The sequence below is a fragment of the Magnolia sinica genome, chromosome 15, assembly GCF_029962835.1.
Source record: "Magnolia sinica isolate HGM2019 chromosome 15, MsV1, whole genome shotgun sequence".
In the NCBI taxonomy this organism is placed as follows: domain Eukaryota; kingdom Viridiplantae; phylum Streptophyta; class Magnoliopsida; order Magnoliales; family Magnoliaceae; genus Magnolia; species Magnolia sinica.
In genome coordinates this window covers 76597060-76622480 of record NC_080587.1, presented here as the reverse complement: position 1 = coordinate 76622480, position 25421 = coordinate 76597060, and the positions used below count along the sequence as shown (strand labels likewise).

General features: G+C 40.5%; 1 protein-coding gene across 1 annotated transcript; it reads right to left on the bottom strand.

The window, feature by feature from the left end:
• Positions 1–1092: 1092 nt before the first annotated feature.
• Positions 1093–8553, bottom strand: LOC131227005 (GDSL esterase/lipase 5-like). The gene is made up of 6 exons (XM_058222692.1): positions 8451–8553; positions 7777–7965; positions 7045–7163; positions 4528–4758; positions 3373–3637; positions 1093–1394 (listed from the first exon to the last, which is right to left on the bottom strand). Exons 1-6 carry the CDS (start codon positions 8551–8553, stop codon positions 1093–1095), a joined length of 1209 nt encoding a protein of 402 aa, XP_058078675.1.
• Positions 8554–25421: the final 16868 nt, after the last annotated feature.

The following is a 25421-nucleotide window of genomic DNA, read 5'->3' as shown; positions in this document are numbered from 1 at the left end:
GCGTCTTCAATATTATCAACAGAGCTTTGATGTCTATTGATGCCATCGAATGTCCCATCGAGCACGCGCAAAATAAGTACAAAATTTGTCTCCTATTCCAATTGAATAATATATATATATATATTAGGTGTAATCGGAATTATGAAGGATTAAGGTGTATTATGGCTTTCTAAAATGTTTCTAAGGGTTCAAGGGAATAGTTAGGATTTGAAGTAGATTCGAAACTTATTTGAATCGATAAGATGACCTATTTCTTATAATTCTACTTTCACAATGTGTTACTTGTCACTTTGTGTAATAGTTTTTTTTTTTTTTTCGTAAGAGTTTCTTTTTTTGTGTAAAATTCAGATTGTTGTTTTTTGGTTTTGTTTGTGCGATTGCATATACTTTGCTTGATTCGGCTATATGTTTATGCAGTTCCCAACAGCTACTTCGTTCTTGCATCGCTTCTCTTTTTTGCTTGTGCCTCTCTCTGTTATATATATATATATATGAATGTGTGTTTGTTTAGACGCTTTGAATGATCCCAAACAAGGGAGGTGAATGGTTATTTATGGAGATAAGTGGCCCACTTGGAAATGAATGGCTGCTGCTCATTTAGGTAGTTGGTTTGTTTTTGCTTGGATGATAGATGAAATAGGCCACAAAACAGATGAGAAATAAAAAAACATTCATACACTGCCAGAATGTGATGGATGATATGCAAGTTTACTTTTTTCACAATTGTGTGCTGAAAAGGCACATGTGTGCTATGCCACAGCTGTCCATCAGGTAGTACCTACCACGTGGATTCCATGTTTCAAAAATCAGGCCGGTCCACTCATCCATGTGCCAAAGATACATGGATATATCTATCATCTGTTTCATACAGTCTACCAGATAATGAGTGGGCCAGCCAGGTTTATGGCCCAGAAAATTTACAATGTGTACTTGCGGCACATGTGTGAGGGCTGTGCACACGTGTGGACTTACCAATCCTTTTTAATCATATTAGTAAAGATCCAAATCTTGTAAGCTTATAATCTCCCAATTTATTGAACATCAACCTATGTGATCTCAATAGATTTCATTTCTAGAACCTGATCCAGTCCACTAGGCCAGGATGCTGGGCCCCACATCATCCACGCTGTCAACAATATCCGAGATAGTGAGCTTTTCATTCTCGAAGAAGAGCCCTTCTAGATTATATGGCCCCACATAGAAAGGTGGCCCACTCCAAAGTGCTTGTGCAAATTGCTCGTGAATCCTCTCCGTTGGATGGAAAGAATCCCACCAAACATGATCGTTGGGATTGTCACATAAGCTGTATTCAGTCACTGCTTTGGTCCCTCCACAGCTGAAGACTCCCCCATATGGTCCCGTCCCACAGCAAGCGTTGATTCCATCCTTGAAATCTTCAACATCATCATAATCATGTATTAGCATTTCTAAACAAAGCACTTGATATAACATAAATAGAGGGGCCTCGCTAGGGATGGTTGCCATCACTGCATGCCAATTGTATCCCACATATTCTGGGGTAGGGAGGGACATGATGAGGTCGATCACTGTCTTCCTTAGAGAATAACTAATCTGAATCACGGAGCTCTCTGGACTCTTTACAGAGCTTTATCGAATACACAAGGGATAAAAGCATGAATAGTTCCTAATAAATTCAGAATAATTTGGTTGCTGATGAAAATTGAAATTACAACTCTTTAAATAAGGAACTCAAACCCAATATGGAGTCTTAAAATCAGACCCTTAACTCAAATACCCTAAAAATGTGACTTATTATAAATAGTAAACTTGCCTTTATTGGGACTAGACTTCATGGTTTTTGGACAAAATAGTACGTATCCAATTTGGCAGAAGGTTGGGCATGACTTCTACAACTCAAAGGATCAAAAGTTATCTTCAACTGAAACTTACTATTTATAGAAAAAACGAAAATAAATGGGACTTTTAACCGTCGATCTGATGGAATCTCGCAAATCTGGCATGGGCAACCTGGCGAAGCAGGGTTAGTTGGGTTAAGTAGGTTCTCCTACCTCAAAATCATATATAATATGTTGAAAAACTCATCCCGATTTGCGAGATATGACTGATTTAAGGTTTTAACAGTCTAGACCATTTGTGCCTCAGATCGGGCCTTCTCTGGTCTATCTTTGCCATAAAAGTGTTCGCGACCCACTCTACATCATGTGGCCATCTACATGCCCTATTGGACACACAATCTGGATCACCAAAATGGTGTGGGCCAAAAGGTGTGAAGCTAACAGATTTCCATTAACACTAGCAAATGGGTCCTACCTAGTCTGAGTCCCACCTGCTTTGGGCTTGGTCAAACCAAGTTTGTGTCAGGTTGGATTAGGTTGTCAGGGTCCTCATGTTCAGTTAGGTTGGAACACTCCAACCCAATTCAAACTAGGTTTGAGTTTGGGTTGAGCAAATTTAGTTTGGGTTAGTTGGCATTGGGAGTAATCACATGTATTTGAATTACATCAGTTAGGTTAGTTTAGAGTTGAGTATAGAGGAATTCGAGTTGGTTTAGGTAGGACATCGCAGGTTGGAATTCAGGTAGGGTTGAGTCACGGGTTCCATCCTCTTATTGTTGGGTTTGGGTTAGAGCTGGGCACAAGATGACTCGACCCGGTAAACTCAACTCGTCCGACTCGTTCAGAGCCGACTTGATCCGAACCGAGTGGGTGAGTCAATCCGAATCAAGTTGACTTCACCCAATTCGAACTTAAACCAAGTCAAGTTCAAGGCACCCAGTAGCTTGTCTCGATCTAAAACTCAACTTGTACATATATATTTAAAAAACAAAAACTCAAATATGACATTTCATATTTGAGATGCCATGTAGCTTATGGAGAGGTTACAATTCTAGCAAGTGAATCCATGTTTTGAGTGGTGATTTCATCCCATGAATACCCACTGCACGTGACCCGACTTGGTGCCAACTCAACTTGACTCGATACTTGTGACCGGGTCAGACTCGGTCCGGATTAGTCTAAGTCAGACCCAAACTCAGATCAGTCAGGCATGATGAACTTGGTACCAAGTTAGGTCGAGTTCGGGTCAGGCCTATTTCAAAATCGGATCGAGTCAGGTTAGCCCTAACTTGTTCTAACTCGACTCGATGCCCATCTCTAGTTGGGCATGGTTTGATCCTCAACTCAGATCCAACCCATTCAATTTCCACCCCTACTTATGACTTCTTCCTTCTTAACCGAAAGTCCTAATCGAAGAGGCAATGGTTGGACCGGGGCTTATCTTTTAGGACCAACAAGTAATTGGACTTGTCCTGAGCTTGCAGTAGTCTTAAAAGCCCTTGTCCAGCCCAAGCCTGATTGATTAGCTGGAGAGAGAGAGAGAGAGAGAGAGTACCATATTTAGAAGGGTGTTGGATTCTATCATTGAGCCAAGTGTAGAAATTGGAATTGGAGTATTTAAAGCCTTTGAGGAAGTGTTCTAGGCTGGTGAGAAGAGATGAGAGAGCATTGTTATGAGCCAGTGCAAGTGCTGATGCCTCTTCAAAACAGCCCCCCTCTTTTGCATTTGCATTTGGGTTCATAGCTCTAAGGGCTGGCAAGCAACCCAATGGAGACAAACTCAGAAATCCAAATTTCCTTCCCCCTTTCTCATATAATACCTATACCATCAACATAAAAAATAAAAATAAAAAACAAAAAAATAAAAACAGAGTTAGCTATTGGGTCATTGCCGAAAATGACACGCCGAGTCATGACTCACCAAAGTCAAGGTGTATGAGGATGTCAAACCAGATTGGGTCTAGCGGAACCCGAGTTGACTGGATCGTGTCTCATAGGACTTGTATGGTCCAACCAAATCTGAGTCAACTCAAATGAGTCGATTCGTCTTGTTTGACCATGTCCCATTCGGAAAGTCGTGTTGCATAGGACTCATCCGAGTCATTAAACCATGATTGGGCCTGACTAATAAATGAGTTGGGTGTAGGCCTAGGTTTTGCAAAATTGAAACCCTGCCAAGGCCCTAGATCAGGCAAACCAAGAGGCCTTATCACATGTTGTAAGGCCTTATCACATGAGAGCTAGAAGTTCCTCATCACATGTTGTAAGGCCCCTCCTTTTCATCCCACCACAGTCAACAACATGGAATACGGGTGTGAGATCCGAGCCATCCATCAATCTCTTCTTACCATTTAGATTCCCATTCCCAAACTTCAGACCAATCTACTAATCGAGTGGACCATAGTTTATGAATGAGTTCGAAATTTGGATCCTTACTCTTGCTCTGGTGGTAGACTCTCAGGAGTTTCAACACCCAGTCAAGGGTTCGAGTATCCATAGGTGGTGAAATCCCACTACTGAGTGGGTGTAAAAAAAATAAAAATGAATGAGTTGGAAATCTCCATTTGTTTTTAAAATTGTAGCCCACACAATGGCTGGATCAACCTGAATTTTGGGCCATGGTAACTACACAACCTGATCCACCGAATGGATGGCTTGGATCTTGTAGTCATATGCAACGTACTCAAATAAAAAGAAGAATACTACTCACTTGAATCACTTGTGTCAAGTTGCCAATAACCATGCCTACGTACTCTTGAGGAGTATAAGTCTCACGCATTTTTGGGTTCCCAAAATACCCTCCCATGTAGTCATTACTTCCAATACTGAAGAAATAAACGGCCTCAGATATCAACTTCAGTGCTGGCCCATCTCCCAGCTTTTCTACTAATGAGCTTTGCACTTGTTCAAAGTACTTGAGCTGTGTATGAAGATCAATGACCTGAAAAACAACACCACTCCTGAAATTAAACATGGGTTAGGGCTGGACCAGGCCCAGGTTGAGTGGAACCCAATCAGAACTGGGTTTGGGTTGTCAATGGGCCCATATGTTGGACCTGGACCTTTAATGGACCCATAACTAATTGGTCTCAAGCATGCTTGTGTTTATGTTAAGGTCCAACAAGTATGCACAAATAGGGCTGGGCACGGGACGACTCGACTTGGTAGACTTGACTAGTTCGACTTGTTCAAACCCAACTTGATTTGAACCGAGTGTGTGAGTCGATCCAAAATGAGTAAACTTTGTCCGATCCAAACTTAAAGCGAGTCGAGTTCGGGTCACCCAGTAACTCGACTCAACTCGGTGCCTATGATCGGGTCAAACTTGGTTCATATTAGTCCAGGCCGGACTTGGACTTAGATCCGGTTAGGCATGCTGGACTCAATCCCAAGTCGGGTTGAGTCCGGGTCAGGTCTATTTCAAAACTGGATTAAGTCGGGTCAGCCCTAACTCGGTCCGACTCAACTAGATGCCCAACTCTATGCACAAACTAGCAGTGTTGTCAATGGGCCAAGCTGGCCCGTTGGTCTTCGGGCCTAGGGGCATGGACTAGTGTGACAAATATCACCAAGATTTAAAAAATCCCAAGATAATATCACCATAAATATACTAAACAAGATTATCGGGAAATTTCTAGAATCTTGGTAGAGTTTAAAATATTATCTTTTTATTAATATTAACTTGAATAATAGTAAAAACATTAAGAAATTTGTTATATATAAACAAATTTATAATTAAAATTATTTAATAATTACAATAAGTAGTATTTTTTAGATATTTTATTTTGGTGAGATTTTCTTGATTGTATCTTGAGAAAAAACATCAAATTTTGAAATTCTCATGAAAAATTAGATTTGTCATTAAAAATTAGGCCTTTGGAGAGGCCCGGCCTAAAATTTAAACATGTTTATAAATCAAGCCCGGCTCAATTTATGTTTAAAAGCCTATTGACTCAGCGCAACCTATTTAGAGTTCAAGGGCATGTTTGTTGATTATCATGCATGGCTAAGAACAGTTAGGGGCTGTTTGATTTTTAATTTCCTTAGTAAATACATGGAAATAAGTAATTATTATTTACTCCACCTGTTTGAAATTCAGCAGGAATTACGTTTCGAAAATCAGTCCTTAAAAAACCCTATTATTACTGATTTATATGTGGGCCCCATCATGATATATGAGAGTTATCCACACCATCCATCCTTTTTAACAAAACATTTTAATGCATGAGCTCAAAAATGAGGAGAATCAAAAGCTCAAATGGATTGTGTGGATAAGACACAGACATCATGGTGGGCCCTAAGATTTAAAGTTTTTCTCCTCGGTAACGTGAAGAGTGCTATAAATGAAAGGTGGCTGTCAATATCACCTTAGAAATCCAACCAGGGATATAAAGGTAAATAATTATTACCCATTTATTTTGAATTACCACTGTAATTAAAAAATCAATCGCATACATCATGGTGAGATTCAAAATTTTCACTCAGTTATTCTCACATTTTTTTCAAAAAGTAAATTTCAAAAAGCAAGGCATAATTACCTTTTATATTTCTTCACTTCTAAACAATAGAAATAGATTATAATTACCTATTTACCACTATTTACAATAGTAAATATGAAAACAAATAGGCCCTTAATGTACAGCCCAGATCTTGCACAAAATTTGGAGGGAGTGTGGCTATTGGCAATTTTAGGATCTCTTTATAGAGCCTAACCATCAAAGATGTAACACCTAGGTCTATGGCTCAAGTGGTAGATTGAGTGAAGGATATCTCACTTTAACACTGAGGTCTTAGCATTGATTCCCTAGTGGGGGTGGCTAACAGTGAAGTGTGATCTGACAGTGGGTGTCCTAACAAGCTAATTCAAAAAAAAAAAAAAAAAAATCGTCAAAGATGTACAGTTTATCCAAATAACACTTTTGTGAGAATTGAAAGGTGCTTCCCCGTTCTTTTTACTTTGAACCTAGTGGAGCAGCATGGATCTATGGAAGTATTTAATGGAAACTATATAAATTTGTATTATGGTTTGCATGTTTTCTCTATTTTCTTTTGATTTTAATATTTATTATTATACATGTGTGGTTGAGAAAGGATACTTCTCCAAAGGCTTCATTGTATAACTGACATGTTTCTTTTGAAGATGGAACGCTATAACATATAAATAAAAGAATAAAGAAGATAAAAGGAAGGAAAAAAAAAAAAAGAATAAGAAAAGCAACAGAATCACCTGTCCTTGGCTGGTTTCAGGAAGAACACCTGCACCGCCGGATGCAAAGTTGGCACCATTGATAAACTCAGTAGAAGGTTGTAAATACGGAGGAATTATCGGTAGTTTAGCATATTCCGCTGCATGGCAGAATAAAATTTTTGCTCAAAATAAATTTCCTAGCTTAAAATAAACATAGTGTAGGCCACATCATGAGAATGATTGAAAATCACGATTGTCCACCTATTATGTAGGTTACCCCATAAAAATTAATAGACAACTGAAAAATTCGACTCAATACATGGTGTGGTCCACCTAACCAATGGTCAGTCTGATTTTACAGATAATCTATAAAAGATCAAAGTATTCTCCATTTTTGAATTTACCACCATGAATTGAGTAGTTTAGATGGATGGGTATACAAGATTAAATTCAAAGGGTGCAAATCTTATCTTAGAAATGCAACTGTATACAAGTTGGGCCGTGGTTCAGTGATCTAGACCATTGGCCTGTTGGGTCCCACATGGATTGGACCATTTCCCAAGAAATCCTCCTGATTGGAAAATCCTACCTATAAAATTTCTAGTCCTTTTTTCTAATTGAATGAGAACCATTGATTTATTTTCTTTCTCAAGGGTCAGGATCTTTCCATTGGAAGATTTTTGTTGCATGGAGTATCCATAGTGGTCCCATTAACTTCAACCATAACCATAAACCACAATTTCCAACCAATGGATCGAATTTGATGGTTACCGATAAAATCGACGATGACGCGGCCATCAGAGAACCGTCCGCTGGGTACCTCAAAGAATCCGTTCTGGCCATATGGCTTATAATCTGCTCGGTTCTCTTGAATGGTCTGGATGTAATTGTTGTTGCCTGGATCAACGGTTGAGTCGCCAAAGATGAAGAATATGGATTTGCCATTTACTGTTGAGCAAACTACTAAAAGCACTACAAAAAAGATTAAGAAATCTAAATTCGGATTTAACCTTCCCATTAGGAATTAAGCTGATTTTACTCACTAGATTTGGAGTGGGCCGGCTTATATAACATAGGGGAGTTATTTAATACTCTGTTAGAGCATGACACTTGATACACGGATACTCAGAATTTGTACACATGATGTCTATGAACTCGAACTAACCAATTAAACTATGGATCCCACGGTAGCTAAGTCAGACTCCCAAGATCTGATAGTTGAGCAATCTCAACCTCTGATTGGTGGACACTTGTTTGTTGAAACAGGATCACCGAATATTTGTTTTTAAACCATCCAATTATACCATTCTAATATTGGGATAATTAAATAATCTTATTTTTTGTTGGTGATACATTTAGAATAAGGCCCGTAATTTGAACGGTTTAATTTGAATTACATGCATGCCACGTATGCAATTTCGAAGTGCCTGCTTATCATTCATCACATTCTACCAGAGTATCGAAGTTTTTTCTCCGTAAGATTTCAAATGCTAGTTGAATGGGCGGTTTCTTCAACGAGATTTCGTTAATATAGTAGTAACCTGTCATTACTAAGATAAAATGATCATATGGTGCCATTAGCACCATACAATGCGCCTTTTCCCCCGCAACTGTTCCAAGTTTGTAGGAGATCTGAACCGTTCATACAGTTAATCATATCATTAAGATGACATTTGGTAAAAGTGAGGGCGTTCTGTTCATTATTTGTGCCAGAGCAATGAAATCAATGGGCAACCGCCAATATTCTCAACATGTAGATTTTGGAGCATCTGATGAGTGAGAAAACCTGAATTTCATTGAAGTAGATCTTCATAATGGGGCCAAACTTTTTAACGGATCAGATGTTCTCCACATAAACAAGATGGGAAGCTTAAGATGCGGAAGGTAGTACCTGATCATGTATCCATTGCTAGTGGCTTCGGTTCGAGGACGACACACGGCTTTGTATCCTTCGCCTGGATCTTCTCTTGTAATTTTGGGGACACAGTTTGAGTTTCCCTGCAAAAGCCTTTCGCATAAACTTCCTCCGACGGGAATTTATGTGGGGCCCACCATGATGTTTGTGAGAAATCCACTCCGTCCATCCGTTTTTCCAGATCATGTTAGGGCATGAACCCAAAAATGATGCAAATCCAAAACTCAAGTGGACCGTACGATAGGAAAACGTGGGTAGTAAATGCCTACCGTTGAAGCCTCCCTGGGGTCCAACGTGATTTTTATATGCCATCTATACCGTTCATAAAGACACTCCTACTGGGGTTAACTGAAAGCACAGAAAATTATCCTGATCCAAAATATCTGTGACCCCGAGAATGTTTCAACGGTGGAAGTTCAATCCTATGTCGTTCGGCCCATTTGAATTTTGGATTTCTGTCATTTTTGGACCCTAGACAAAAAACGATCTGCAAAAATGTATGGACGGTTTGGATTTCTCAAAAACATCACGGTGAGCCCCACCTAGCTTACCGTCGCAACTACGAAGGGCTTTCGCAGGCAAGACCCTCCCTTTTTGTTTTTTCATTTAATACTCCTGCAGAGTGGAATGGTCCATACGCATGCGCTTAGAAATTGTACACGTGAAATTTCTACTCTGATTAAGCCGTTCAAAACATGGGAGGCATCTGTAAATAGGTTATAAGCTGAAAGTCGGATTGATTTAAGGACGCGTTTGGCGCATGGTATTGGGATTAGGTGCGATGGAATTGCATTTGGTCCGTGCCAATTCCATTCTGGAAAGAATGAAAAAGCTTGGAATTAGAGTAGTTGGAATTGCATTGGATCACGTGCCAATTCACTCAATGTTAGCAAGTTGTGTAGGTTCTACCATGATGTGTTGGCTATATCCACGCCGTTTATCCATTTTTTGAGATTATTTTAGAGCATGGGCCAAAAAATAAGATAGATCTAAAGTTCAAGTGGACCCCACCATAGAAAGTAGTAGGGATTGAATACCTACCATTGAAAAAGTCTTTGGGGCCACGTAAGTTTTAGATCTGCCTCATTTTTAGGCCCATGCCATAAAATGAGGTTACAAAACGGATGAACGGTTTGGATATAACACATAAGTGTTATTTTCAATAATTTCAAATGATAGTGAGTATATCCATTCAATGTACCATCATATTATGAACATAGCATGAAATTAAGCTTAGTCGGTGGTAACATGAGACAATCCCTGCCATGCGAAATAATTACGATCTTTCAATCCCCTCCCACATAATCCTTCCAAATGCCATGCGCCAAACAGGCCATAGTGATTCTAAACCTCTGACTAAGGGATGGTTTCTTTTGTTGGATTTAAACCGTTGAGTACTTTTCATTTTAAACCTCCATTAAATATAAAAAATTAGCCATATGGGGCAAGAATTTAGTATAAGTTTTCGTTTATAAACTCATCCAACGTGGGGACTACTATTTGGATGTTTTAAATGGTTTACATGAGTGGCACGTGTACAGCTTCTGAGTTCATGCTAGTGAAATTTACCACTGTAGAGCAGTTTTTATGAACGAATACAAACTTAAGTTACCAACTGACAACGAATTTAAGGAAGAAAATACCCCTACTTTTTAAGTAAGCCGGACTATGGTTATTGATTTGGCATGCCACTATCGCTATGGATTATAACCGTAGCCATTGGTACTGTAGCTGATCTGGCAACCAACCCTGACAATGGGACAGGACATTGAATCGGGGTCGACCGGGTCGGTGGGACAATGACTCGAGGTCGACCAGGTCAATAGGATGTGGCTTTGCAAGGCAAAATCAGATGGTTAATATCATCTTTTCAATGTAATTTTTGAGTTATTCTCCATAATCAATTACCTATGCACCTGTACTCATGTTTTTTTGGTTTTTTTTTTTTTTTTTAATTAGCCATTTTCTTAGATTTTGGAATGAGAAAACTAATTTGGTTCCATGTCTCTAAATTCAGATTGATCATATAATCCAAACCATCTAATTGATGGACATCAAATGGAGGGTTATAGTAAAATAGCCAGTGATCCAAAATCCGACTATTAATATCACCATCTCAATGCGATATTTGGGTTATGTTTCATTAGCGATTGTGCATACATTATGTAGATATCAAATTCCTATGTTGGTTGTCTCATTTTGGAGTGGTTATACTGAAAAATCTATATCCTTGATAACCAATGAGTACATAAGCAATGTTGACATGTAGTTGGTGATTAAGGTGGATGATTGCAACATTTTGTATTGAATGCATTTGTACTAGCACTTTTACCTTGATAAAATGATGGTCCGTTTCGATGTGTTTTGTCCTTGTTCTACAGCTAAGATATGGATGCAAGTTGATGATCCATCTCAATGTGTTTTGTCCTTTCTCTATACGTGAGATATTGATGCAAACAGTCACATCTTTATCGAACATATCAGATTGGTTAATGGCCCATCTTGCAACCTTAACGATCAAGACTAATTTGCTCAAGAAAACTCAGTTTAACTGTATGTTTTAAAGTCGTTGTGATATCTTGAATATCTGATTGTAATTTGAGGAGCATGCATGAATTGACTAACCACTCTATTTATCTAACCAAGGAATTGCTTATTGGTTGGTGGTGAGATAAGAATCTTTTCATTTCTTACCAAACAATTCCGAGCAAAAATTCTTCAATTTTCGAATATAAACATTATATCTAAGCTATTGTTTATTGTTTATTGGTATGTTCTCGAGTCATCATTCCTATTGGATTATTATAGATAAAACCTATGTGCTAAATGATATCAAAAATGGAGTTTCTGTAAAAATCGAAAGAGAATTTAACCACTTTTGTAAAAAACTTTGGGTTCTTCAAATTTCAATTTCGCAATAAAAGTATATATATTGAGATCATACTTTTAAAATATAAATTCGACTCAAACTCTGTCGAGTTGAGTTAACTAAAACAAAAACTCAGGTAAGTTTCTTGAAAACTCACACTAGTTAAATTGAGCGGGGCGAACATAAAATTTAGTTAGGCAAACCAAAATTTGAGCGAGGCAAGCATGAAATTGAGCGAGGAAAACATGAAATTGAGCGGACCAAACTCAAATTTGAGTGGGGCAAACATGAAATTCGGCGGGACAAACATGAAATTCAGCGGGGCAAACATAAAATTCAGCGGGCCAAACTTGAATTTCAGCAGAGCAAACATGAAATTCAACGAGGGAAACTAGAAATAGAGTGGGGCAAACTAGAAATTGAGCGGGGCAAACTGTAATTTGAGCGGGGCAAACTAGAAATTGAGAGGGGTAAACTGGAATTTGAGTGGGGCAAGCATGAAATTGAGCGGGGTAAACATGAAATTGAGCGAGGCAAACTAGAAATTGAGCGGGGCAAAATATGAATATCCGAATAATACATGAAGGGAAATATCTCAAAATGAACATCTCAGTTAATTTATCGAAAAATTCTCCCAAGGAAGCATCTGTAGTCAGCAATCAATCAAGCATAATACGGCTTATATTCTTTCTTTTACACACATGAAAAATATGCTCATGTAGAACAGCAATTAAGTTCTTAAAACATATTTAGCAGCAATAAAATAATCTGGTCATTGTTCAAAGAAGACGAACATATCAAGGGAAGAGAACCAACTTAATAGAACTTCCTACATATGTCAAAAGTTACGATGAGAGGAAATACAAATTCTATCTCTGGTCCCGTTCAAAGACGAACATATCAAGGGAAGATACCACTAAATAAGTTATTTTTTCTACTTGCAGTAGTAGATAAGTAACTTATTTGAGATAAGTAAGTTTGGTTTATGATATGGTCTTGATTTTTAACCCAGACAGTTGGTTGGTTCAGGTCTTCAACCTGGATGGTTGGATCTTAATTCATTATTCAGATATTCAGCTTGGATGGTTTGATCTTTAGTCAGGACCCTTATATGGGCTTTTAATCTTTAGTTGCTTGAAAATGGTACTCCTACTTGTAACGCCCTGAAATTTGAGGGTTGTGCACACGCTCGACTCCCAAGTTCTCGGGTATCACTTATACCCAATTTTACTAATTTATGTCTAATCAGGGTAAGCGCAATATGGAATTACTTGAAACATGAATCACAATTCACAATTAGTCTACTGAAGTGGGAATGACTAAAGATATACAAGTCCAAAAATATAACTATGGGTCATATAAGGCGTTGCCCAACAAAATTATAAAAATAACATGTCCAAAAAGAATGAAGTACTGAGTCCCCTACTCAGCGATTCAAATCTGTTTACTAGGCTGATGGAGAACCGCCCATCAGCTGAAAGTAGGATAGCTTGTCCTCCTCATCAAGACTCGCAGTGTCAGGCTCCTCGTCATCTGCGTCACCTGCAACTACTAGAGAGTCTTGTTGGTGTTTTAAAACACTGTCCCAGAGTTGGAGTGAGTGATCAACTCAATGGGTGCTATTAGTCTTAAGTTGTAACAAACATCAATTATATTATGAATTTAATGAAAGACAAACATTCATAAACACCTAACCAATCTTGTTAATGCAGGTGAATGATAAATGATATGATGCATGCCATCGCAAAAACACTCTCTCGAGCAACTTCATTTAACGATCGCGTATGACCAACCGCCCTCATTGCGACCTCAATTGTCGACTCGGCAACCTAACTAGTGCGATGCGGTCATGATCGTGTTAAGTCCATTCAACCAGCAGATTGGGAAAACCAGTACACCCCACGATGTCAATGCCTTAAACTGGTTACGAGGCCAAGGTCCCCCAACATGTGAGGCCAAGACTCCGCAATCATTGATCCCGTCGGGTTCCCCACTTCCGACTTCAAGCACATGGGGAGTGCTAAGCAGAGGGATCACTCGCGGTCACTACGGGGAGGCTCGTCACCCCATCGTAGACCGACAGCTCGGACACAGTGTCTCATTCAACCAGGCCCGGCTCTCGAGTCAATGGATCAGTTTCAATTAGTTATTAATGGGCTTCAATAGTTGAAGGGTGTTTCAAGTTCCTACAGGTGTGAGCAGACAGAGTTAACAAACATGGTTGGCTAGTGAGTAGACTAGACCACCCGAGTTCAGGCGAGTACGTGACAGACGACATTGGGTACAAGCGACCCATGTAGTCCAACTACTGTCGCCCATACGCACCAGCCCAAATCCACGGGTTTAGCCTCAGGATAGTTCTACCAACAGGACCACCGTCTCTTACCTTAGATTCCTGACCAACCCAGTGGTTTGATAATATTCAATAACACTTCAACAATTAGGATTTATCTATTAACACAAGCGATATCATGCATTCATATTTCCAAACATAAACAATTCAGATTTTTCTATAATGCAAATGCTAACAATATTATGAAATAAATGTGCATGTGTGTTATGTGGGTTAGTGAGGAAGCCAAGCATTTCATATATCTCATAGTACAAAAAAAAAATACATAAGGGTTAGTGCATCCAACATGTTATTAGGAAACATCATACAAGAATCGAGAAAGTAATGTACAAGCAATCATCAAATGCATACCCAATCATGCTGAGAAACTTCAAACATTCCAGAATCATTCCATATTGATTTGGAGAGGACCTAAAGTATAAAGTCTTATCTAGGTTTCTCTATATTACACAAATACATCACCCAACAAGCGAAATCATTAGATTCATATTAAAATTGGTGCTAGGCCACCTAAGAATAATAGTCCGCGCCCACCTTGTGATGTTCTGCCCAACTCATGGCGCTCCTAGGGTTAGAGTTTTGAGAAAAAATTGTTGAAAGACCTAAACAAGCATACAAGCTTGTGAGATTAGAGACAAATAACTATTGAACCCTAGATTACAGGTGAGATTCAACACTTATCCCCAAACATTGCCAAGAGAGCTCCGACGACGGCTCCGGTTATGGCGAGGCGACTAGAGAGAGGATGATAGGGTGGATGTGCACCAACACTCACACCCCAAGCTCTTTCTCTTCTCCCTTCTCCTCTTTCTCTTCTCCCTCTCTCTCTTTCTTCCTCCTAGGGCAAATTCGTATGGGGAGAGGGGGTGTCCAAATAAGGCCTTTATATAGTGTCAGATTTGGTGTAAATGGCCCCAAGCGATGAATTTTTACTATACTAGCCCTAGGGGCTGTTTTTTTACCATTTTGGGGCTACTACGGAGCGTAGGGGTCGACACCCATCGTTGGATAGTTCGCCCTAGCAATGATCTACCCATAGACACAAACGGCCTGTCATTTGGATGCGTCGATCGACGGATATGATCAGAATTCAGTTCAACGGTCACCGACTATCGATCAGGCCCACGACTATACGGATTTGTGTAGGACATTACTCTAGGTTGTTGCCCCAAATTTTGTCATGATCTAACGGTTCGAAAGCCACAACTTGGGTAAAGACCGAACGCAGATAAGTGACTTAAGTTCTTAATTAGTTTCAAAAATATTTGCACAACTCATGCACCGACCTTGTAAGTCCAAGTTGAGCGATCTGAGTCACGATCTCGACTGGATGTCTCACGATGGATGTCAAGCCCAGTAAGACGGACATTATTCTATATTTTTGAAACCAGTGGCCCACCAACAAGTGGTCTAGAGATTGTTCAGAAAATTGGGGCATTTCTGTAATGAATTAGATATTGAGATTTCTTGTGGGCAATGATTTGAGGTTGGATTAACTATATTCATAGTGTGACCTATTCATAACTAGTGAAAGTGGAGATTTGGTCATGATTATTCTAAACCGTCTGTTTTAAGCAAAAAGAGTAATAGGGTTAACTTGGTCTATTAGCCAAGATCCGGACCTTATCTGACTCGGCTTCGGTTAGATCTTTAATTTAGTTATAATTGTCTTAATTAGTTAGCGATGGGTCGGTTAGATTTGGGTCCTATGTGAGTAAATCATGGGGCTAAACTTGATGTTCAAGTGATCGGGCAAATTCGTTGAATTCTTACTGTTGATTAATCGGACTTGTGCGGTTCTTTACTAGTTCCACCCATGTATAAACTAACATTGAGTGCTAATGGTCAGTAAGTGATAATATAAGTTAATTACATAAAATAAAAATAAAAATTCAAGGATTTTTGAAAATCCAAAACAGTGAAAAATTCAGGACGTTACACTTGTGGTCTCCCATTAGATGATCTAATCGTCTTTCGTTAAGTCAATATGATCATTTCACTCATGGTTGTAAGCTCATGGGTGGGCTTAACAGCACCATCTACCAACTTCATCATCAACATAACAGTGTGCGCTGCCTTAATGGCTTGTATTACCCATATAAAAATGTCATGGCTAAAATGAACTAGAGCATTTTTGTGGACATACAAGCACTGAATTGTCAAGAAGGTGAATTCGGTAGTGATAACATTCGCCAATCATGAGACAAACACATGATTCTTTATGTAAGGAGAGAAACAATAAGATTCATATGAAACACCAAAAGCTGATCATTTAATTCCCAGTTGTTTTGCAGGTTGACATAGTCATTAGTCGAGGGAACCATTGAAACACCAAAAGCCGAGTAGAAAATTTGTAGCAAGTCACTTTTGTAATCTTTATAAAGAACATAAAACCACAAACTAAAAAGACCATCCCTGTCATGAATCACAGAACCCTTTGAACTCACCCACTCCCTGTCATGAAATTGATCGGGGCAAACACGAAATTGACAGGGGCAAGCATGAAATTGAGTGGGGGAAACTGAAAATTGAGAGGGGCAAACACGAAATTAAGTGGGGCAAATAGAAATTGAGCGAGGCAAGCTAAAAATCGAGTGAGGGAAGCTAAAAATTGAGCGAGGGAACCTATGAATTGAGCGAGGCAACATATGAATTGAGCGAGGGAAGCTAGAAATTCAGCGAGACAAGCTAAAAATTGAGCGAGAGAACTTAGGAATTGAGCGAGGCAACCTAGGAATTAAGCGAGGAAAGCTAGAAATTGAGCGAGGTAACCTAGGAATTGAGTGAGGGAACATAGGATTTGAGCAAGGCAACCTACAAATTGAACGAGGCAACTTACAAATTGAGCAAGGGAAGCTAGAAATTGAGTGATGGAACCTAGGAATTGAGTGAGGAAACCTAGAAATTGAGGAGGCAGCGTATAAATTCAGTGAGGCAACCTAGGAATTGAGCAAGGGAAGCTAGAAATTGAGCGAGGGAACCTAGAAATTCAGCAAGGCAAACTATAAATTGAACGAGGCAACCTAGAAATTCAGCGAGGCAATGTAGAAATTGAGCGAGACAATTTAAAATTTGAGCGAGGGAAACTAGAAATTCAATGAGACAAACATGAAATTGAGCGGGGCAAACATAAACTTGAGCAGGGCAAACTAGAAATTGAGCAAGGCAAACTAGAAAATTAGCGGGGCAAATATGAAATTGAGCGGGGCAAACTAGGAATTGAGCAGGGCAAACATGAAATTGAGCGGGGCAAACATGAAATTGAGTGGGGCAAGCATGAAATCCTTGTGCTCTTTAATCTACTAGCTAAGGGACCACACGTGGTATCCCATTGGATAACCAAACTTTCTTGCATCACTAATGAAGTTCAAAATAAGATCAATCGAACCTCAAACAGGATTTTATGACATTTAGTTATGGCTTCTATTCAATGCTGTAGCAACTCTCCTAATTTTTACATTGCCTCGCTGAATTTCTAGGTTTCGTCGCTCAATTTCTAGGTTGCCTCCTTCAATTTACAGCTTCCCTCGCTCAATTCCTAGGTTGCCTCGCTCAAATCCTAGGTTGCCTCACTGAATTTTTAGGTTGCCTCGCTGAATTTCTAGCTTTCATCGCTTAATTCCTAGGTTGCCTCGCTGAATTTATACGTTGCCTAGCTCAATTCCTAGGTTCCCTCGCTCCATTTCTAAATTGCCTCGCTTAATTTCTAGTTTCCCTCACTCAATTCCTAAGTTGCCTCCTTCAATTTATAGTTTGCCTCGCTGAATTTTCAGGTTCCCTCGCTCAATTTGTAGCTTCCCTCACTCAATTCCTAGGTTGTCTTGCTGAATTTCTACGTTGCCTCGCTCAATTTTTAGCTTCCTTTGCTCAATTCCTAGGTTGCCTTGCTCAATTTGTAAGTTGCCTCGCTCAAATCCTATGTTCCCTCGCTCAATTCCTAAGTTGCCTCGCTCAATTTCTAGCTTCCCTCGCTCAATTCCTAGGTTGCCTCGCTCAATTTCTACGTTGCCTCGCTCAATTCCTAGGTTCCCTCACTCAATTTCTAGCTTCTTTCACTCAATTCCTAGGTTGCCTCGTACAATTTATAGTTTGCCTCGCTGAATTTCTAGGTTCCTTCGCTCAATTTCTAGCTTCCCTCGCTTAATTTATAGGTTCCCTCGCTCAATTCGTAGGTTCCCTTGCCCAATTCCTAGGTTGCCTCGCTCAATTTGTAGGTTGCCTCACTCAAATCCTATGTTCCCTCACTTAATTTCTAGCTTTCCTCACTCAATTTTTAGCTTCCCTCGCTCAATTCCTAGGTTGCCTCGCTCAATTCCTAGGTTCTTTCGTTCAATTTCTAGGTTGCCTCGTTTAATTTCTAGGTTGCTCCACTCAAATTCTAGTTTGCCTTGCTGAATTTCTAGTTTGCCCGACTCAATTTCTAGTTTGCCCCGCTCAACGCTGAATTTTCAGTTTGCCCCGCTCAATGTTATGTTTTCCCCGCTCAATTTCATGCTTGCCCTGCTCAAAATTTAGTTTGCCCCGCTCAATTTCATGTTTTCCCCGCTCAATTTCATGCTTGTCCCGCTCAAATTTCAATTTGCTCAACTGAATTTCATGTTTGCCCTGCTCAATTTAACTAGTCTGAGTTTTCAAGAAACTTGTCTAAGTTTTTGTTTTAGTTGACTCAATTCGATAGGGTTTGAGTTGAATTTGTATTTTAAAAGCATGATCTTAATATACTTTTATTGCAAAATAGAAAATTGAAGAATCCAAGATTTTCTACAAAAGTGGTTAAATTCTCTTTCGATTTTTGCAGACACTCCATTTTCGATATCATTTAGCTCATGGGTTTTGTCTATGATAATCCAATAGGAATGATGACTCGAGAACATACCAATAAACAATAAACAATAGCCTAGATATAATGTTTATATTCGAAAATTGAAGAATTTTTACTCCGAATTGTTTGGTAAGAAATGAAAATATTCTTATCTCACCACCAACTAATAAGCAATTCCTCAGTTAGATAAATAGAGTGGTTAGTCAGTTCGTGCATGCTCCTCAAATTACAATTAGATATTCAAGATGTAACATCCTGAATTTTCACTGTTTTGGATTTCCAAAATTCCTTAAAAAAAATTTTTAAAAATTAATTAACTTATAATATTACTTATTAACCATTAGGACTCAATGTTAGTGTATACAGGGGTAGTACCAGTAAAGAACCGCACCAGTCCGATTAATCAGCCGTAGGAAGCCAATGAATCCGCCCGATCACTTGAACATCAGGTGTAGTGTAACGACCCGCAGAACCAGAACAATGTCTTGGGGCGTCCACGAAGGATTTACCACAGGACCATTCGTTTAAGCCACTCATAGTGAGGTATCACAAATAAATTGGACCAATATTAGCCCAATTGAATAGACCAGCCGGGTCCTGATAGAACTTGGTGCGGGCCTCCAAGCCAGATGGCCGTTTACACCTAGCAACAGCCCGTGCGGGCTGTACCGCGACGCAGGAAGGTCAGAAAAATCTAAAAATTTAGGGAACCATAGAGCTCACTGGGCTTGTGGACCATCGCGGACCACGGACCCAGTGGACACCCAGAAGTGGGATCTGGCACTGACTAAATGCACCCCACCAATGCCAGGACCAAAATCTGGCGCTTACAAATGAAGCCGAGATACCAGGCTATCCAACCATCAGATCTCTTCCGTATTTACAGTGGAGGTCTAATGGATTTTTCCACACCCGTTCACCAACCCTGGGACCCGATCGTGGAATGGTGACCGTTGATCGCAAATCGAGCCCGTGCGACCAAACTCCAGATCCGATCATTCTCAAAATTTGCATGGCCCTTCATCGGGCCATGGAGCACCTATCCTATAAGTTTCATGGTCGGAGGGCCACCAGAACTTCCCCGGTTATCGAAACAAGCTCTAGACCGCTCGTTGGTGGACCACTAGTTCCAAAACTATAGAGTAATGTTCTTCTTACTGGGCTTGACGTCCATCGCGGGAGTCAAACCTGGGTAGTGTCCAGAACCAGTCAACTTGAGCTGAAGGACAAGTGCATGAGAAGTGCAAATACCCTAAAGGAAAGGACTAGAACTTAAGTGATTTGAGACATCCACTCTTATGCAAAGTTGAGGATTTCGGACCGTCGGTTTGTGACCAAACTTCACACGTGGAGTAAGAATATTTCTCTGCTCATATCCGTATAGTCTTGGCCCCGATCGACCATCGGTGACCGTTGAATAGACTTCTAATCATATCTGTTGATCGCCGCATCCAAATGGCGGGCCGATCATGTCCATACGTAGATCATCATTGGGGCTAACTATTCTACGGTGTAAATCAATGTGTACACCTCATAGTGGGCCCTAGATCTTGAAAGGACCCTCCCATAGGTCTAATATAGTAAAAACTCAACACTTGGGGCCATTTCCACCAAACCTGTCATTATAAAAGGGCCTCATTTGGGCTCTCTCTCTCCCCATACGATTTTGCCCTAGAGAAGGAAAGAGAGAAGAGAGAAAAAGGAGAAGGGAAAGAGGAGAGAGGAGGAGAAAGAGAGAGGAAGAAGAGAGTGAAGGAAGGTGGTGTTCATGGTGGGGCCCAAGGGAGCTCAACCTTGCAACTCTCCACCTCTTCTCCAAGAAAAGCTCCACCACAACCACAAGAATCGTCCATTGGTCATCTAGGTAAAACCCCTCCCTCCTTTTTCTTGAAATCTATGTATTGAGAAGGGATTTCATAAATTTTTATCATGCAAATGCTTTGTTTTAGGGATTCCGGCCAATCGACCCAAAATCCACACTCCTAAGTCGTTTCCAAGCCTCCAACGAATTCGAAGGTGCGGACTATTGCTCTTAGGTGGCCTAGCACCAATTCTAATATGAGATTAATGATTTTGGTTGCTTAGATGTCATATTTGGAGAATTTAGAGAAACCCTAGGAGTTGTAGGTTTGTTGAAATAATATGGAATTGTTGCTTGACTCTTATGATGATTGATTTTGCCTCTCACATGACTTGGTGTATGGTTGACAATATGCCCATGGTTGCTTGATTCTTTTCCTCACATGTGGTGTTGCTTTATGTGTATGATTCATAACCTTGTGCACATGATTTCTTGGGACGGAGGAAGTGTTTAACTTCCTCACACACTCACACACTCACACGCACCTTAGTTATTAACAACGTATATTTGCTTGCGAGGATGTCCGTATTGTATGGATGGAATGCATAAGTATAGGATACTATTATGCTTGATGATTTTTGGATAGTTGATATGCTATGAGTCCCTATTCCTATCCTTGGGTTGGTCAGGAATTTGAGAAGTGACGGTAGTCCCATCGGTTGGACTATGCTATGGCTAGACCCATGCGTCTGGGCGGGTGTGTGCGGGTGGCTGTAGTTCGACTACATGGGTCCTTTGTGCCCGATGTCACTCGCCTCATGCTCGCCCGACTTGGGTGGTCTAGCCTACTGTCTGACCAACCTTGATTGTTAACCCTGCTTGTTCACACTTGTATGGAACCTGGAACACCCTACAACCGTTGAAGCTCATCAATAACCCACTTGAAATTTGGTCCACAGCCTCGTGAGCTGGGCATGGTGGAATGGGACACTATGTCCAAGCTGTCGGCCTATGCTGGGGTACCGCGCCTCCCCGTAGTGACCGCTAGCGATCCCTTTCTCATGGCACTCCTCATGTGCTTGAAGTCGGGGATGAGGAACCCGACGGGATCACGGACCGCGGGGTCTCGGCCTCACGCATTGGGGGGTCTTGGCCTCGCAACCCGTTTAGGGCATTGATACGTGGGGTGTACCGGATTCCCAAATCTGCTGGATGAATGGACCTAATTAATCACACGGCTAACATGATCACATGCATCGCATTAGTTAGGGTGGCGACTCGGCAGTCGAGGTCGCACTGAGGGAGTGTTGGCATTGGCGATCGTTAGATGGTGTCGCACGAGGGAGCGTTGTGGTGAAGGCATGCATCATTTCATGCTGCATACATGCGCATTAATAAGATTACTTAGACGTATGTGATTGTCTGCTTTTCATTAAGATCATATTATAATTGATGCCTGTGATAACTTAAGACTAATAGCACCCACTGAGTTGATCACTCACTCCCACTCTGGGACGGTGTTTTAAAACACCAACCAGACCCATTCATAGATGCAGGTGACTCGGGACTGGAGGAGCCTGGTGATGCGAGCTTCGAGGAGGAGGACGAGCTGACCTACTTCCAGATGATGGACGGTTCTCCACCAGCTTGAGGGGCGGGATTGGATCGCTGAGCAGGGGGCTCAGTCCTACTCTTTTTGGTCATATTATTCTTTTGATTTTGTTGGGTAGCATCTTATGCGACCCATGTATTCCTTTGGACATGTATATATATATATATATATATATATATATTTGTATTCAGTCTCTTTCATTTCAGTGGACTTGCGTAGATGTACTTCATGTTCCAGGAGATTCCAGGCTGCGCATTTAGATTGGATCGCATATTGATGAAAATTGGCTATAAGTGACCTCGGGAACTTGGGAGTCGAGTATATGCACGACCCCCGATTTCCAGGGCGTTACACAAGATATCACAATGACTTTAAAACATACAGTTAAACTAAGTTTTCTTAAGCAAATTAGTCTTGATCGTTAGGGTTGCAGGACGGGCCATTAACCAATCTGACATGTTCGATAAAGATGCGACTGTTTGCATTAATATCTCATGTATAGAGAAAGGACAAAACACATTGAGATGGATCATCAATTTGCATCCATATCTTAGCTGTAGAACAAGGACAAAACACATCGAGACAGACCGTCATTTTATCCAGGTAAAAGGTGCTAGTATAAATGCATTCAATACAAAATGTTGCAATCATCCACCTTAATCACCAACTACATGTCAACATTGTTTATGTACTCATGGGTTATCAGGGATGTAGATTTTTCAGTATAACCACTCTAAAATGAAACAACCAACATAGGAATTTGATAGCTACATAATGCATACACAATTGCTGATGTAGCATAACCCAAATATCGCATTGAGATGGTAATATTAATAGTTGGATTTTGGACCACTGACTATTTTACTATAACCCTCCATTTGATGTCCATCAATTGGATGGTTAGGATTATATGATCAATCTAAATTTAGAAACATAGAACCAAACTAGTTTTCTCATTCCAAAATCGAAGAAAATGGCTAATTTATAAAAAAAAAAAAAAAAAAAAAAAAAAACATGAGTGGTGCATGGATAATTGATTATAGAGAATAACTCAAAAATTACATTGAGAAGATGATGCTAACCATCCAATTTTGCCTTAAAAAGCCATATCCCACTGACCCGGTTGACCAGGTCCACCCAGTTGACCCTGAGTCACTGTCCCACCGACCCGGTTGACCCCGATTCAATGTCTTGTCCCCTTGTCAGGGTCAGTTGTTAGATTGGCTACAGTACCTATGGCTACGGTTATAATCCGTAGCTATAGAGGGCCGCCAAATCCATGGCCACATACTGGCTTACTTAAAAAGCATGGGTATTTTCATCCTCAAATTCGTTGTCCGCACGTGCTAGTCTAAGTTGGTAACTTAAGTTTGCATTCCTTCATAAAAATCGCTGGATAAAAGGTACTATCTATAATGGTAAATTTCTCATGTTAAAGCCCATCCTGCAAAGCAAAATCCAAGCCTATCCCATCCAGGCTCGTGACTGGCTAGAACAAACAAGCCCGAGCCTAGCCTGCGATGATCATAGTTATAGAGCTGTACACGAGTCGAACCAAATTGAGCTTGCCACAGATTGACTCGGTCACTAGCTGACCCCGGCTTGAACTTGGCTTGGCTCGATCCTTGCCTGACTGGCCAACTCGGCTTGGTTCAATTAGCAGCTTGGGCCTATTCGAGTCATGTTTGAGCCTATACAACATTTTCTCAAACACATAAAGTACACTTTCAATTTCTCATAGTATGCAAAATAACAACGACAAATTACAAGTATTTCATCAAATACCGAGTAGGCAATATCAAAATCAAGATATAAAGATAATTTTATCATATAATGTTACGTTTTTGGTAGTGATTTGTTTCATATCCATACCTTCATCACCACCCGTCGTTCCCATGGAGAATGTATGTACTCTGGGCAATACTTTCGTGGAGTCATTTTATCAAACACTTGTGAGCAACATCATTATCAAAATAATTGAGTCATTGAACTGATTCGATCCGAGTTCAATTCGAGTTGAGGGTCGATTTGAGTTAATTCGAGCTCGAACAAGCTCAAATTCGGCTCGAAATTTTTTTGAATTTCAAAAATTAGCTCGACTTGGCTTGAACTTAGCTTCAAACCCAATTGAATTGGGCTTTTTCGAGTTGAGTCGAGCAAGTTAACCGAGCTAGCTCTGTTCGTGTACAACTCTATCATAAATATCCCAAGCTGGGCCTGGTTGGGCCAGCCTGAGGGCCCACAAATTTTAGGTGGGCTCATCTATAAAACTGGCTTAAAATTTAAACACGGGCCTAGTAGTCCAGCCCAAAGCAGGCAAGGCCGCAAAGCCCGATGGGCCGGCCAGGTCCATTGATAGTCTTTAGCTATTGTAGTTGCTGGGTCACCTTTCGATATGAATTGTTGTGTCCCTCATGAGTTTTATATGGGGTTGTAACTGGGCTGGCCCAAGCATTGCTGGATCCAGCCCATTAACAAGGATCCCATCCAGGCCCACTAGGCATGTACTCAAATCACCACATTTAAATGCGTTGGGTTAGCCTGGAATGGGTTCTTTTGGCAGATACAAGACCAGGTGGAACTAAAATAGTTCATGGGTCCCACCGTGGATGTCCGGGCATAACTCGAGTGGGCCACACCACATGAAACAGTTGAGATAGAGGGCCCACCGGAGTCTCTATGTGCCATTTAAACCGTTCGATTAACTATGATGAAAGGCACAAATCTTATCAATATCCAATAGCCCACAAAGGTTTCAATGGTGGGCGTTACGTCGCCACTGTTTCCAGTGGTGTGGCCCACTTGAGCTTTGTATCTGCCTCAGTCACAGCCCCAGCTTATAACATGAGCTGCAGAACCTAATGGACGGACTGGATGTTACACGGACATCGTACTAGGCCCACCTAACTTCCACCAGGCAATCCACGTCCTTTAAATTGAGCAATGCATACAACGTTTAGGGCTGTGTATGAAGCATCTGCTAGAGTATTAGACAACTCTCCTACTCAACATCCTTCCTCTCTGCAGAAAGAAAAAGCAAAAAA

Bases quoted from the DNA above. Each gene is read 5' to 3' on its own strand.
- LOC131227005 (XM_058222692.1), bottom strand. From the start codon at position 8,553: ATGACAGGTTACTACTATATTAACGAAATCTCGTTGAAGAAACCGCCC. The intron at 4,759-7,044 runs GTGATTCTGTTG...GTTGTTTTTCAG, and splicing joins CTGAAACCAGCCAAGGACAG to GTCATTGATCTTCATACACA. The intron at 3,638-4,527 runs GTGAGTAGTATT...TTGATGGTATAG, and splicing joins ACTTGACACAAGTGATTCAA to GTATTATATGAGAAAGGGGG.